The sequence below is a fragment of the Neolamprologus multifasciatus genome, chromosome 10 (assembly GCF_963576455.1).
Source record: "Neolamprologus multifasciatus chromosome 10, fNeoMul1.2, whole genome shotgun sequence".
Classification (NCBI taxonomy): Eukaryota; Metazoa; Chordata; class Actinopteri; order Cichliformes; family Cichlidae; genus Neolamprologus; species Neolamprologus multifasciatus.
Genome location: NC_140448.1, coordinates 11,849,940 through 11,863,032, shown reverse-complemented (window position 1 = coordinate 11,863,032; position 13,093 = coordinate 11,849,940). Strand labels below are relative to the sequence as shown.

Here is a 13,093-nt window from a genome sequence, read left to right as displayed (position 1 = left end):
AAAAGAACTCCTGCAAGACTACAATTAGGGAAATGAGAACCCAATTACATTTTTACGCTCCTTCCAATTTCCCATGATGCACTGCGCCGTTTCAATATGTAACAGTTATGCCTAAATAAACTATTAAATTTGTTGAATTTCATATACGTATATACATGTACCATCGAAACCTTAAAATGTGGGTTATTTGAACCAAAAATAACGACTGACACGACCAAAAATTGCCCAAATCTAGAGCTCTGAATGTTGCTGTTGTACCCGTAACTAAGGCAACGGTGAAGAATGACGTGACTCGCGGGAGAACAAACGCTAAACGCACCACGGCAGCCGTGTACTGTTTCCTTCCTGTGTGATGGCAATAGTTATTTAACATGGAGAGACAAACTTTAGGGAAGGAGAGGCTGATAGTGCCCACTGACTTCACCTCACCAGTACTTCCGAGTAAGTTGCACCTAAATTCTTGTTATGGTTGAGCTAAATAAACTGTTAATTAGCAAATGTTAGCTTACAGTGTAGCCCACTTGGCGCTTACATGAACTCATGTTTAACTAGTAAAAGTGATTTTATACTTCACGATTAGGAAGCTGTCATGTTTATCTTTACTGAGCTTAGCGTAACAATATGCTTGTTTGGGAACATGGGGAACCTTATATTGGATTAGAGTAGCTAATGCATGCAGGCACATAGACACTGTTTTATTTTATGAAGGGGAGACTCCGGAGGACCTCATACCCCCATCGCATTTTGCATCAAGTGCCCATTCTGCTGGAGCAAACAGATGTGTTCAAATCCCGGCGACACAGCCACCCATCTCCTGGATAAACCAAAGCATGATATCAGCACCATCATCAGGGGAGCCAAGTCCTGCCAATCCATGGCTTGCCATCAATCAGGCCCAACAGGAAATCTTGGAGCTGAGGAAGGAAAATCAGAGGATCTTGATGCTACAAGGAGACAGCATAAGGACCCCTGATTATCGTTCAGATTGTAGAGCCAGGTATATCCACTATATGTTTTATATGGTCTGTCACTTGGGTGGCAATATGGACATATTAATGTGGTCTCTTTCCTTTTATGCAGATCAAAAGACAGAGGAGGTAATTCGTCTCGATGGGAATCAGAGTGGCGACTGGAGGCAGAAAAGCACAAGGCTGAAGTGGAGAGGTTAAAGGGGCAGGTGGAGGCACTAAAGGAGATTGCAGAAAGAAGCAGGGAAGAGGTCAGAGACAAAGACAACACCCTTAGCAGGTAAGAGATGTGCTTGTGTCATTATGTGACTGAGTGATATTATGTATTTTTTCCCCACACATTTAGTACGTAACCTGACATTATGGAGGTCAGCAAATAACGGTTTTGAACAAGCTTAACTTGGAATAACCTTTGCACAACAGACACAGCCATGAGATGGAAGCAATACATACGGATCTATCCAAGGCTAAGTCTGAACTCAGCCAAATCAGAGAGGAGCTCAGTCTCTGCAGCGCACAGAAGGAAAAAATAAGCTCACAGGTAATGATGTTTACTGACAAAACATTTCATTTCGACACTCTTGTAGACATACATCACCTGAGAGTTACTGGCATTTTGTAACTTATTTTGGCAATTTGCAGTTGAATTTGTTTTTGTACAGTTTTGTGATCCCAATAAAACATTTTAGTCACATTTCACAATAATAAGGTTAATAAAGTCTGCTTTTTCTGTTTGCAATATGTCTGTTTTTTCTCACAGCTTGAAAGACTGAAAGCAGAGTCTGAGGAGGAAATTACAAGGCTGAGGAGAGATGCTGAAAGGAGCAAAGAGGAATCCCGGGAGCTTGCTTTGAAGGTTGAAATGGGCAGGTTGCAGGCTGAAGAGGAAGCCAAGCAACGGACTCTCAGACTATTAGAGCAACTAGAGGAATTTCGGAAGAACAAGGAGGTGGAGGTGTGTTTAAATGATCATAAACATTGTACTTGGGTGACCTCATTTAGGATTAAGGGCCTTAATCCAACAACAACTAAGTATCTCTGAGCAGCACTGCCTTCACTCTGACTTTGCAAGTAATGTGAGAATCTGTAATTGAAGATGAATAAGTCATTATGTCACTATTTGTCTGTGTCTTAAACTTCCCTTATTTTCAGCTGCAAGAGTTGAATGCATCCCATTATGCAGAGTTGGGTGCAGCACAAAAAACAAATTGTGAACTACAGGACCGACTTCAGTCAATGACCTCTGAACTGCTGCAGCTAAAGAGCACTCTGATGGAAGTATCTACTGAGAGAAATGGACTAAAAGAACATTTAAGGTGCTTCATTCAATCTAAAACAGAACAGAACTAAAGCATTTAAAGCACTCTGTAGTCACTGTTTTGTGTGGTGGGGGGCATGTTGTTGTTTATTTTTCAGCCAAATGGGACAAGCTTTTGAGACACAGTCTGCTACATTGCAAAGCCTCAGAAATTACATCGGCCAGCTTGCACCAGAGAAAGGAGAGAGGGAACGATTAAATGAAGCTGTTGAGGTAGAGGCAATATATACAGTATTGATCGTAATGAGCATACTGCAAAGTAACTGCATGGGACTTTCAAATGTTCTTTTCACTAGAGTAAAGGAAGAACAGTAAAATATGAATGAGTTAATGTACAAATTATATAATTAACGCTAATTGTGTGTAATTTAATCTTGTCCATTTTGCAGAGGCTGAACAAAGAGAAAGCAGCTCTTCAGACAACTGCAGAGCTTTTGACAGTCAGGCTTAACTCTGTGAATGAGATACTCGCCCTCCAAGAAGAGAAAATGGTGAAAAAGGTGGGTTTTCTTTTCTTTCTAAATTTACAGAGCCAAACATGATACAAAACTGTGTTTAAAACATCTGGTGATCAGCAGCAGTCCAATGTGAAACCAGCAGATACCTATGATTTTGTGTTGTCTCTAAGGATGTTTGCGGACCACGTAAGGTAAGAAATGTCAAACTGAATATACATCACAGACCACATTGAATAAGCCGGACTAGTGAAACACACCTTTCTGTGTATATACATTTAACTACACATGTAATATCTGAGATATCTTAATGAGAAGAAAGGGCTATTTTTGTACATATGGGGCGATCGTGGCTCAAGAGTTGGGAGTTTGCCTTGTAATCGGAAGGTTGCCGGTTCGAGCCCCGGCTTGGACAGTCTCGGTCGTTGTGTCCTTGGGCAAGACACTTCACCCGTTGCCTACTGGTGGTGGTCAGAGGGCCCGGTGGCGCCAGTGTCCGGCAGCCTCGCCTCTGTCAGTGCGCCCCAGGGTGGCTGTGGCTACAATGTAGCTTGCTATCACCAGTGTGTGAATGTGTGTGTGAATGGGTGGATGACTGGATATGTAAAGCGCTTTGGGGTCCTTAGGGACTAGTAAAGCGCTATATAAATACAGGCCATTTACCATTTACATGATAAAGAAATGCTGCTGTAGTAGATTAAAGAAATCTGTCAGCACAACTCTTTGGGTTTAAATTGAAAGAAATAAAAGTGTAAAATTACAGAGAACTACACTTCTGTATCCTTCTTAAGTTAACTCACTTGGGTGCTCACTTCACATATGCGTACACTGAGTAGCGCTGCAGGAGACTGAGATAACAGTTGGTAGAGATAAGTAATTATAGTAAACCGCTTAGTTTGTTGTTGGAGGCTACGTTCTCTGTGATGCTCTGTTATCACACAGTACTTTGGAAAGGTTTAGCCTATTTTAGATGTTGAGATTCTTACGTGTCATGGAATATCATCTGGGAGGTGTTTGGTCAGTCCCAGATTATTTACCTTGTTGCATGTGACAGCAGTTTCAAACATGCAGTCAGAGTCCTATATCATGATTGGAACGAACTCCTAAAAGAGATGGTATGGTATGGCCTGGCCTTTACGGAGCCATTTTTCAACAACACTGAGTCAGTCAGGCATTATATGAAGAGCCGTGAGCAACTGAAAGAGCCTAGATCCACAGAAGGTCTTCAGTACACAAATGCATTTAGAAAATTGGTGCTGTTTTGAATGCAATTTTTTTTTTCTTCATTGGGCTCTTTGTAAAGTTGACTGATTTTAAAACCTGCTATATTGTCCATTGATAAGCATTGTCAGTTTACCTTTAGTACCCAGATCCTGTGTGCAGTACTACATTGTGGTAAAGAGAGAAGAAAACTCCTCATTTCAAGATGTAGTGCTTTAGAAAACATCAAGGCTAATTTGAAAACAATTATTCATGCTCATGTGGAGCGTGCACTGAAGTGTATTTGTGTTTCCACAGACATCAATGGATCCACTTGTGGAGGAAGGATCCGAAGGCCTTCAAGTGCTTCAGCTGTGGAGAGAGAAAGTGTTCAAGTTGTGCGTCCAGCTTCGCTCAAAGGACGTCGAGATAAGAGGAGAAAAGGAAAAACTGACTTCAAAAGTATGAAAACGGCTATTATTTTGCTATACCACACAGTACAGGTAATTCCAGCGTATTTAAAACTGTGTTCAATGTGGGACTGCAATGATGTGTGTTTTAGGTCAGATTTGCAGAGCAGCAGCTGCAGCAGGAGCAGCACAGAGCTAACGTGCTCCAACACAGCCTACATGACAGGATCGCTGAGCTGGACCTCGAGAGGGTGGAAAAGGATGTTAGTACCAGGGCAACTGATGTGATTTACATGGCTGTCTGAAATTTTGATGATGCGTAATAAACTTCGGTCTGCCTAGGAAAGTGATAAATGCTCGTACAATTTTTACCACAGCAGATGATGCTGACTGCACCAAAACTTTGGTTCCCAGAGCCATTGAGCTTTAAAGGACAGCACCTGGGGAAAGACAATCTTAAAAACTAAGCACCGCATTAAAAACAGTAAAACAGATCTGTGAAAGGTGCTCTGTTATATGTGGGAATGTTTTTCTTTCCAGGCACTGAAACAGGATTTGGCCAGTGTTCACAAGGAAAATGTTCAGTGGAAGTTACAGAGCCAGAAAGCAGAGGCTGAACTTAAAACCTTGACAGAGGCAGTGCAAAGGTAAAAAAAAAAAAAAAAAATAGCAAAACTGAATTTGAGAGGATAAGGAAAGATAAGGAGACGTATTAGAAAAATAGAAATAGAATTCAAGACAGACATATATTGGCTGTGCCTTACAGATTCTGTGAGGCGCTAGAAAGCAAGGTGGCGGAAGTGGAGGCAGCTAAAGCAAGGCTCAACACTTTTACCCAGAGGCTGACATTTGCTAAAAGACGAGTGGAGACAGTCCAAGGTACAGATGTATGTGTATATATGCTGATGGGTTAATAGCATAGCTAGAAGAACATAAAGAATTTATATCTGGTTTTGTTTTGCAGCTTTGGTCATGAGGAAGGCAGCCCTGCAGAAAGTTGAACGGGCCTGTAAACAGCCAGATAAGGATGCTGAAAGGTACAGTTTATTTTTTTATTTTTCAATGTGGGTGATTCTCTCTTTCACCTCTATTTCATCTCTTTCACGTTCTTTCTGGATCATAGACGTACACAAAATCATATCTGACTGAGGTCACGTGTCTTTTCACTAGGCTCTCCTCATTTTAGGCCAAGAGATAGCCTTTATAAGCATCTTGTTCTTCCACTCACTCTAATATGTCAGGATGTTCTTGCATTAGTAGAAATAGTTGCTGCTTTCAAGCCTCATATGTGGTGAGATGAATGAAGGATCAAGAAAAGAAAAGAAGTACGTGGAGGGAAGGGTTCTGAGTTTAGATTTTTATGCTGGTATAGAGTGGCATACTGCATACTGATTTTATGGGACATGTATAACAGGTGTCGCTAATGTGGTTGAAATAAGTGTTGTGAATAGCAGGTGTTGCTGTCTTATGCTGTCAGTGTATCTATACAAGATAATTATAATTCATGCAAAAAGTAACTTTCAGGCTGTTTAGCTTACTTTGTTATGCATCATGCAGAGCCTTCTCTACTTCTGCTTGTCTGTTTGCTGTACCATTTTATCTTTGTTGCCCTGCAGCATCAGAAACCTCCAGATAGAGCACAGTTTGGTGTGCGAAGAGAGAGACAGACTCACTCGAGAGCTCAAAAGAACCCCAGAGCTTATCGAGAACGCTCTCGCTGATCTGAAAGAGCAATGTGAGACCCCATATGGATCACAACACCCATTATAGTATATCGTCTGTTTGTCTGGTACATATCCACATTTCTGTAATGCATGTGTCTCCGCGCACTTTATACCCTCTGCAGATGAGAGTAAAGTTAGGCTACAGCAGCAGGAGCTGGAGCAGAGCTGGGTGGAGCTTGAGCAGGCTGTAGCTGGTAGAGAGGAGGCTGAGCAGAACCTGCAGCAGATCCAGGCCCAGCTGGAGGACACTAAAGTCACCCTGGAGAGAGTCCGCTGTGAGCTGCTCAGCCAGCAAGAGCAGAGTGAGCAGGGTGAGGCCGCTCGCTGTGCACCTTTCAGAAGGCCCTTCAGCTGAAAGCAGCTGTTCTCTGTGCCTAAAAGCTAACAATGCTGTGAGAGCGGTTAACCAAAAACAATAACGTTACAGACTGACCACGCACACAACACTGTGTTTAAGACTTTTATGTAGACTATAAAAATGTGCAAACATATACACTGAAACCTAATGCATCCCTGGAGTCACATAGAAGTATTGAACTCAGACACTCTCTGTATGTCAAACACAGTACTGAGGAGTGGTGCATTTGTTTCCCCTACCCTGCTTCAGCCCTGCAGGAAAGAGTGTCTGAGATTGAGGAGCGGTGTTCTGAGCAGCTGAGAGAAATGGAGGCTCAAGTCAGCACAGTCAGGAAAGAGCACACCAAAGCAGGTAGTAAGATTAACTGTATGCTGCCTCAGTACACTGCAGGTTTACATATGGGAATGAAGTCATATCCTTAATGCAGACTTTGCTCTAATATGATTGGAATTGTTTACACAGTATATAGCAGCATATCCCTGTGGCTTTTGAGGCGTCTGTATCGTCTGTTGCAGTTATGACTTTGCGTGAGTTTGAGAGAGAGGCAGCAAAGAAACTGGAAGAGATGAAGCAAAGCCGAAATCCAGAGAGTGAAAACACAAAGAGGAAAGTCCAGCGCAAACAACTGAAGGAGACAGCGAGGGACAAAAACCAACACTTGGTAAGATTTTATTATAGCAAAACACAGTCATGGAGATTTTTGCTTCTGCGTCATTCGACCTGCATTTGTTCCAGGTCACAGTTGCTGATAGAGGGAGGATGAAGGAGCACCAGAGAGCTCAGGCGACAGCTCGGCAAAACTCTGCTGCTCAATGGAAACTTCGACAAAACGCTTCAGAATGGAGCTGTTCTGTAGGCGCACAAGTCCAACTACCTGCAGATGGTAAGAAAGTTTTGCATGCTCCACACAGTTTTTTTTTGAAGTCCCAACATTTACACAGACGTGACAGAGCTGACCAATGACCTGTCTGCATCCTGTCAGAGACACTTCTGTGTGTTTTGGAGGAGCTCCATTCTCTCAGTGCTGCAGTGGTAAACAGCTCTGAGGACTCTGCGGAGGAGGAAGGACAGAGTGACAGTGTGGAACCATCCACCGGCAGTCTGCACAGCTGATACCTGAAGATGAGTCACTGCAGCCAATAAACACACCTTTAAATTCTAACTGTTGGCAGTGTTGATAACATACAGCTCCTGGAAATCATTTGATTGAGCCAAACCACTTAAAATCAGACATGTCACATTTGAACTAAACAGATACTGTGTGTTACATGTAGAGTAATATAAATTTAAGGTTGTGTAATTCTTCGAGGATTCTGTGACCATCCAATGGTCCATTTTCTGAATAATCTAAATTTCTTGTCTTTGCAGTAAGATAATAAATAAATAATAAAATATATTTTTAAGTGAAATCTGTGGTGTTTGATTTTTCAAGTAAAATTAGATATACATGGAGACAGAGTTTCCAAGCCTTTTTGAGTCAGCCGTGAAGCTTAGGTTTATAAAGCAGCTGTTTATATAATTGGTGCATCAGCATATTTTTTCTGATATGGATAACTGGAAAGATCTATAAGATTTTCACATTACAAAAAGTCAATATTTTCAATTCGAAACTCCTTTATGGAGGTCAATTTTAAAATGGCTCTCAGTCATAGGACTGATGATGATAAACATCATGATGAGCCAGATAATTGTGCTATTTGTCATGTTGTCACGAGTGCTAATCAATTTTGCAGCAATACAAAGTTTCAAGCCTCTAGGTAAAAATACCTCATGGAAAACTGAGGGAGAGTGAAAATACTAATAATGTCTTGGCTTTTCTACTCTAGTTTCCAAGATCATTGAAGACGTACGTTCCTGGAGAGGTGATTCATCATGGCAAGCAGAGGATGCATGCGTCACACTTAGAATTTTAAGAAACTTAATAGTGGATGATTTGAAGTTGAGTCTTGCATTTATATTGAGGGCTCATAAAGCAATATATAAGACGTGAGAACATTTAAATTCTTTTATTTTAAGCCTTTGATACAAAAGTCTTTAATGTTTTAAATAACCCACGAAGAAACCATACCATTACAGTTTAGAATCAGTAGTAGTGGATAAGTTTAATCTTGGTCATAAGTTATGATTGCGATGCATACTTTAGCTCATATCACTTCATATCAGGAGCAGCGACATCCCACTATCAGGGTAATACTAATAATTCTGAGCCATGTTAAACACAGGCGTAAGTTCTAACGCTTATCTCATGTCCACTACAACACCAGAAGAGGGCGATGTTGTCAAAGATGAGAGCAGCACATATGCTGTTTGGGGTTAAGCTTAAAACAAATTTAATTTCCCTATGATAAGAAATATTTCTAGAATAATTTAATGTTGTTTCTCAAAAGATTTCAAACAACATAAAGGATCTGGGTTAAAACATTTAGAATAAATATTGCAATATTGTTGCTTTTTCCCTTAAGCCTGGAAAAGAATTATTTTACTATTAGCAGCCTGGCTGAATATGTAATTATAGACAGGGGGGCAACTAAACAACACAGTGGGTGGCTAATAAATTAGGAAAGCACTGGAATACAAACAATAAATGAAATAAATTGAATAATAACAATAATTTAACAAGAAGCATAAACAAAGTCTTTTCATGTTTGCAGAAATATCAACTGACATGAAAACCGTTTTGTTTTTCTTTCCTAAAATCAGCTTCACTGATACTGGAAAGTGTTGCTGTGTGCTTGTGTATGAGAAATCCTGCATTTGCTTCTGAGGCTGATACTGTGCTGTCAGAGTGCACTGTGTCAAATCAGAGCATCTGCTGTCATTGGCCCTGCCTGTCATTAAGAGTCTGCGTCAAGGCTCAGTCCACTAGCTGTTTTTCTCAAGTGGAGTGTTGTTTCCATTGCTTGTACAGTTTTGCGTTTTCACTGGAATGGTAATGTTTTCTTATCAATAAATGATTTATGGCCTGTATTATTACTAAGCACTGTATTAAATATTTATAACATAACGCGAATAAAGTGAGGGCTACCTTGGGACTGGGAAAAGATGCCGATGTTTGCACATGTAGGGTCCAGACAACATGCTGAAGTCCTACTGCTGTTGATATTTAGGGCACAAATATAGGGCACTGTGTATAGCTCATTGCCTTACTCTGTTGCTATTCAGCTATTCAGGTTTTCTTTCAGCTAACCATAGCTTAACTTTGCATGTCTTAAATGTTGTGAAAACCTGCAGTTGCAAAGCCTATTACAATTTGCGAAGTGTCCCCAAAGTGGAGTCCTCTCGGGGACAGTCCTCATTCAAGTTTGCTACAGCCAGTGACTGGAATAACCCACAAAACTTTTTTCCACAGCATATTCTCTCAAGGACATTGTAGCACTTCCTTAAATATACTATTCAGACTATACCAGCATTTCTTGTTTAATACCTTTAAAGTATTAGAAACTACAAAAATATTCACGTCTTTATTTCTCCAGTGAAGAAAACAGTTTGCATTAAAAGGTGACAAACAAGCATGCCTGACACGAGGCCCTGGTTAATCTGCTTGCCTGATCTTTGAAAAGTTCTTGCAGGCCAGAGAGCGGAGCAAAGTGGAAGCAGTGTCTGAGGCTGACGTGATTTAGTAAGTCAGGGGTGTCGCCCACCAGAACTGCATGCTGCATGAGCCTGGCTGATGGTTGTGCACTGCTGCGGAAGGCCAGGCTGCAAGGTAGAACCGCAGACATGGAGGAGCAGTGATGCAGGCAATGTGGGGCACTGTTCGGTGGGGGTTGCAGTGGACCGAACTCTTTTTTTTTTTTTTTTGTCATTACTACATCGCTTTATGTCACTTTCCTGCAGTGATTTAAATGAAGCAGAATGTTGTTATTTTTTGCATTAGCATAATTTTGGTGTAGGCTGAGCTACAGACCTCTGAGACTAAAATCGATGATATAGTGAGAATATTCTTGCAGTCGGGGTTCTGACTGATAGCATTAACCATTTCATACAAGTCTGAGTAGAAAAGCTCTGCAAAATAATGACACATTATTCAATCATTATTAGCTTGTCAGACTTTATTTTCAGCTCTGCAGCTGAGTAATCTGTGATCTCTTATCGTTTCAGATCAAATTTAAAAACTACTTGAAGCCGCACTTTTTTCCCCCTGTAGTTGCTTTTTGAAACAAACGGTAAACACGGCGTCATCCACCACCTGTGCCAATCAGACACCTTGTTTGGAGCTGTAATTGCAGTTCCCCTTTGGAGTGATCAGTGTAATATGGTACACACGGTGAGGCGGCAAAGCTGTTTACTCAATGCAGGAATGAAGTGAACAAATGAAAGGGACACTTTTCAACTTTTGTTATTATTAAGTGATTAACAAAGTGCTCTCAGCCTGTGCCTGTTTTCCTTTAAAACCATTTGAAAGGTGTGTCGTAGCACTTCACTCTGAGTGCAAACTAAGCTATTAAATAAGTATATGTCAGGAGTAACATCTACATGCTCCCAAAGATCATCCCGGGCCTAATAAATAAAAAAAGATATCAACTGAGCCGAGTCAAAACTCTGCTTTGGCTTCGGCTGCTTTGAAAGATCATAGATTCACTTGAATAGAGAAACTGAAGAAAGGCTTAATCCCTCAGTTTAAACAGAAGCTCTTCTTTTACTTGTGGAGCTAGTTTGTCCCCGGTTCATCAGTCATCATTATCGTAACATCTCCCCGACTTAACAACAGCTGCCTCTTGTTTCGCCCTTTGATTTTAGCCTTAGATATGCTTATCGTATTCACAGATAAAAGCCCTTAATGTGTTTCTAAAATGCATTTCAAAATCCATCACTTTCCCCCGTTTCTTTGAAAGTAGTGGTTACTGCCAACACTTCACAATGATAAAAATACAAAGAATGGCTCTCTGTTGAAAAAGATTGAATCAGTTTAGTCTGTGAACAGCGTCCACTGGCAGGACTTACATAAGCAGCAGAGAAGCAGCAGCACTTTCCACACATATTCACATTTTCTTTTCTGAGATTTCTAATTTAATGTTTCACTTAATTGGTCAAATGTTCACGTGTGTGTGCGTGTGCGTACTAATGTTCATTCCGCAGCATTAGAAATGATATAAACTATATAGAACATCAGTAGAAAAGACAGCCAAAGGGCAGAAAGTCAAATGTTAGCCCTCTCCTTTAAAACATTAACTACATCAGAACAGCTGTTGTTGGGATCTCAATAGCAAAAAAATAAAAAAAATAAATGAGACAAGGGATGTGTGAGAAAACAGAACATCGATAATTAAAATTGCCAAGTTAATTTGTTTTGTTCTGTAAGCGCTTTGCCTGTGGGGTATTCAGTTAAAGATGTGGGAATGTTTAATCAAATTTCCATTAATATTCATCTGTGCGGCTGCACCTTAACTCCCTCTGGTTACCAGCATGTTGTTCAAATAAGGCCTCCTAATTACCAGATTTTAAGACTTTTTTTCATCCGTTCCTTCATTCGTGAGCAATCTGTTCCATAAAATATATTTTGATTCAGTTGGTGGTTTTTTCTTCCAGCGGCACTTTGTCCGAGATAACAGCCATGTGACAGTTTAATAACGTACTCTGTAAAGCAATGGACAAACGGACTAGTGAAATGCACTCCTTTTTGGCTCCATATTATTATAATTTGTCATTATGTCGAGACAAAAAGAAACACTGAAGCAATTCCACCATCTGCAAACAAGAAATTGCTTTAAGTTCTGGACTTTAAGAAATGTGTCTCATGATTGCAGAGCACTGTGATTCATTCCTCTGCATAAAAACGTTGCTGTGGGCGTCCTGTCTCTCAACAAATATGCAAATGCTTGAGCTGATAAGAAAAAAAAAAGGATGAGGGTATATAAGGTGGAATATAAACTCAAACTAACCTGAGAGGCGTCATTTTGAGATCATGTCTTTCCAAACATCCTATATTGCTTGCAAGTTTTCAGTCAAATCTTGGCAGCTGTTGTATTTTTACAGTGATCCTGGTTAAAGAGAACTTACACATTTTATGGTATGACAGGCGCCAGGTGTAAAGTAACTGTGATTTTTGAATTTGTAATATAATATTTTAGGCCTAACCTGTGCAAACATGTGTTAGACTGATTGCTGTGTCAGTTTGGAACAAATGAATCAATAAGCTGAGAGACACCAAAGTGTTCTGATGATAAAAGATTGCCTTTTTATTTTTTTTTCTAAAGGCCAGTTTTCTGGAATTTTATTGAAAGAATTGAAAAAGACTAGTAAAAATAGAGCAATAGATAAATTACTTGTTGCCCTAGTTACAACATTTGAATGGAAGAGCATGTCCAACACTGAACATCTGCACCTGACAGAGGGCTGGAGTGAATCCACAGCTTCCCTCTTCATCGTTACAATATTGCACATGACATTCCAGCACCGCAGGTCTTTGCAGCCAAAACTTAAACTGGATCAAATAGATCCCTCAGCACACAGAGTGAGTCATTTGCTAAAATGAATAATTTACATTAGCAATTTTATTGAAAATGTATACAAAATTACTGAGTCATGCTCAATTTTGATTTACAAATTTCTAACACCATGAAATGAGACTGTAACAAATGTATCCATGTGGTGCTCCTGACTACTCTGTGTCATCCGCTATACCTCTTAAATTGTCCTGTTTTTTTTTTTTTTCAGGCA

At 40.3% G+C, this 13,093-nt stretch overlaps 1 protein-coding gene across 1 annotated transcript; it reads left to right on the top strand.

Annotated features, from left to right (window-relative positions):
• The first annotated feature begins 158 nt into the window (after positions 1 to 158).
• Positions 159 to 9,836, top strand: cchcr1 (coiled-coil alpha-helical rod protein 1). The gene is made up of 19 exons (XM_085174708.1): positions 159 to 441; positions 709 to 997; positions 1,081 to 1,248; positions 1,392 to 1,509; positions 1,729 to 1,923; positions 2,121 to 2,284; positions 2,385 to 2,499; positions 2,676 to 2,786; positions 4,260 to 4,403; positions 4,504 to 4,614; positions 4,892 to 4,998; positions 5,118 to 5,230; positions 5,316 to 5,388; positions 5,968 to 6,086; positions 6,198 to 6,386; positions 6,683 to 6,784; positions 6,949 to 7,094; positions 7,169 to 7,316; positions 7,416 to 9,836. The coding sequence occupies exons 1-19, from the start codon at positions 372 to 374 to the stop codon at positions 7,544 to 7,546; spliced, it is 2,613 nt and encodes an 870-aa protein (XP_085030834.1). The 5' UTR covers positions 159 to 371; the 3' UTR covers positions 7,547 to 9,836.
• The last annotated feature ends 3,257 nt before the right edge of the window (positions 9,837 to 13,093 follow it).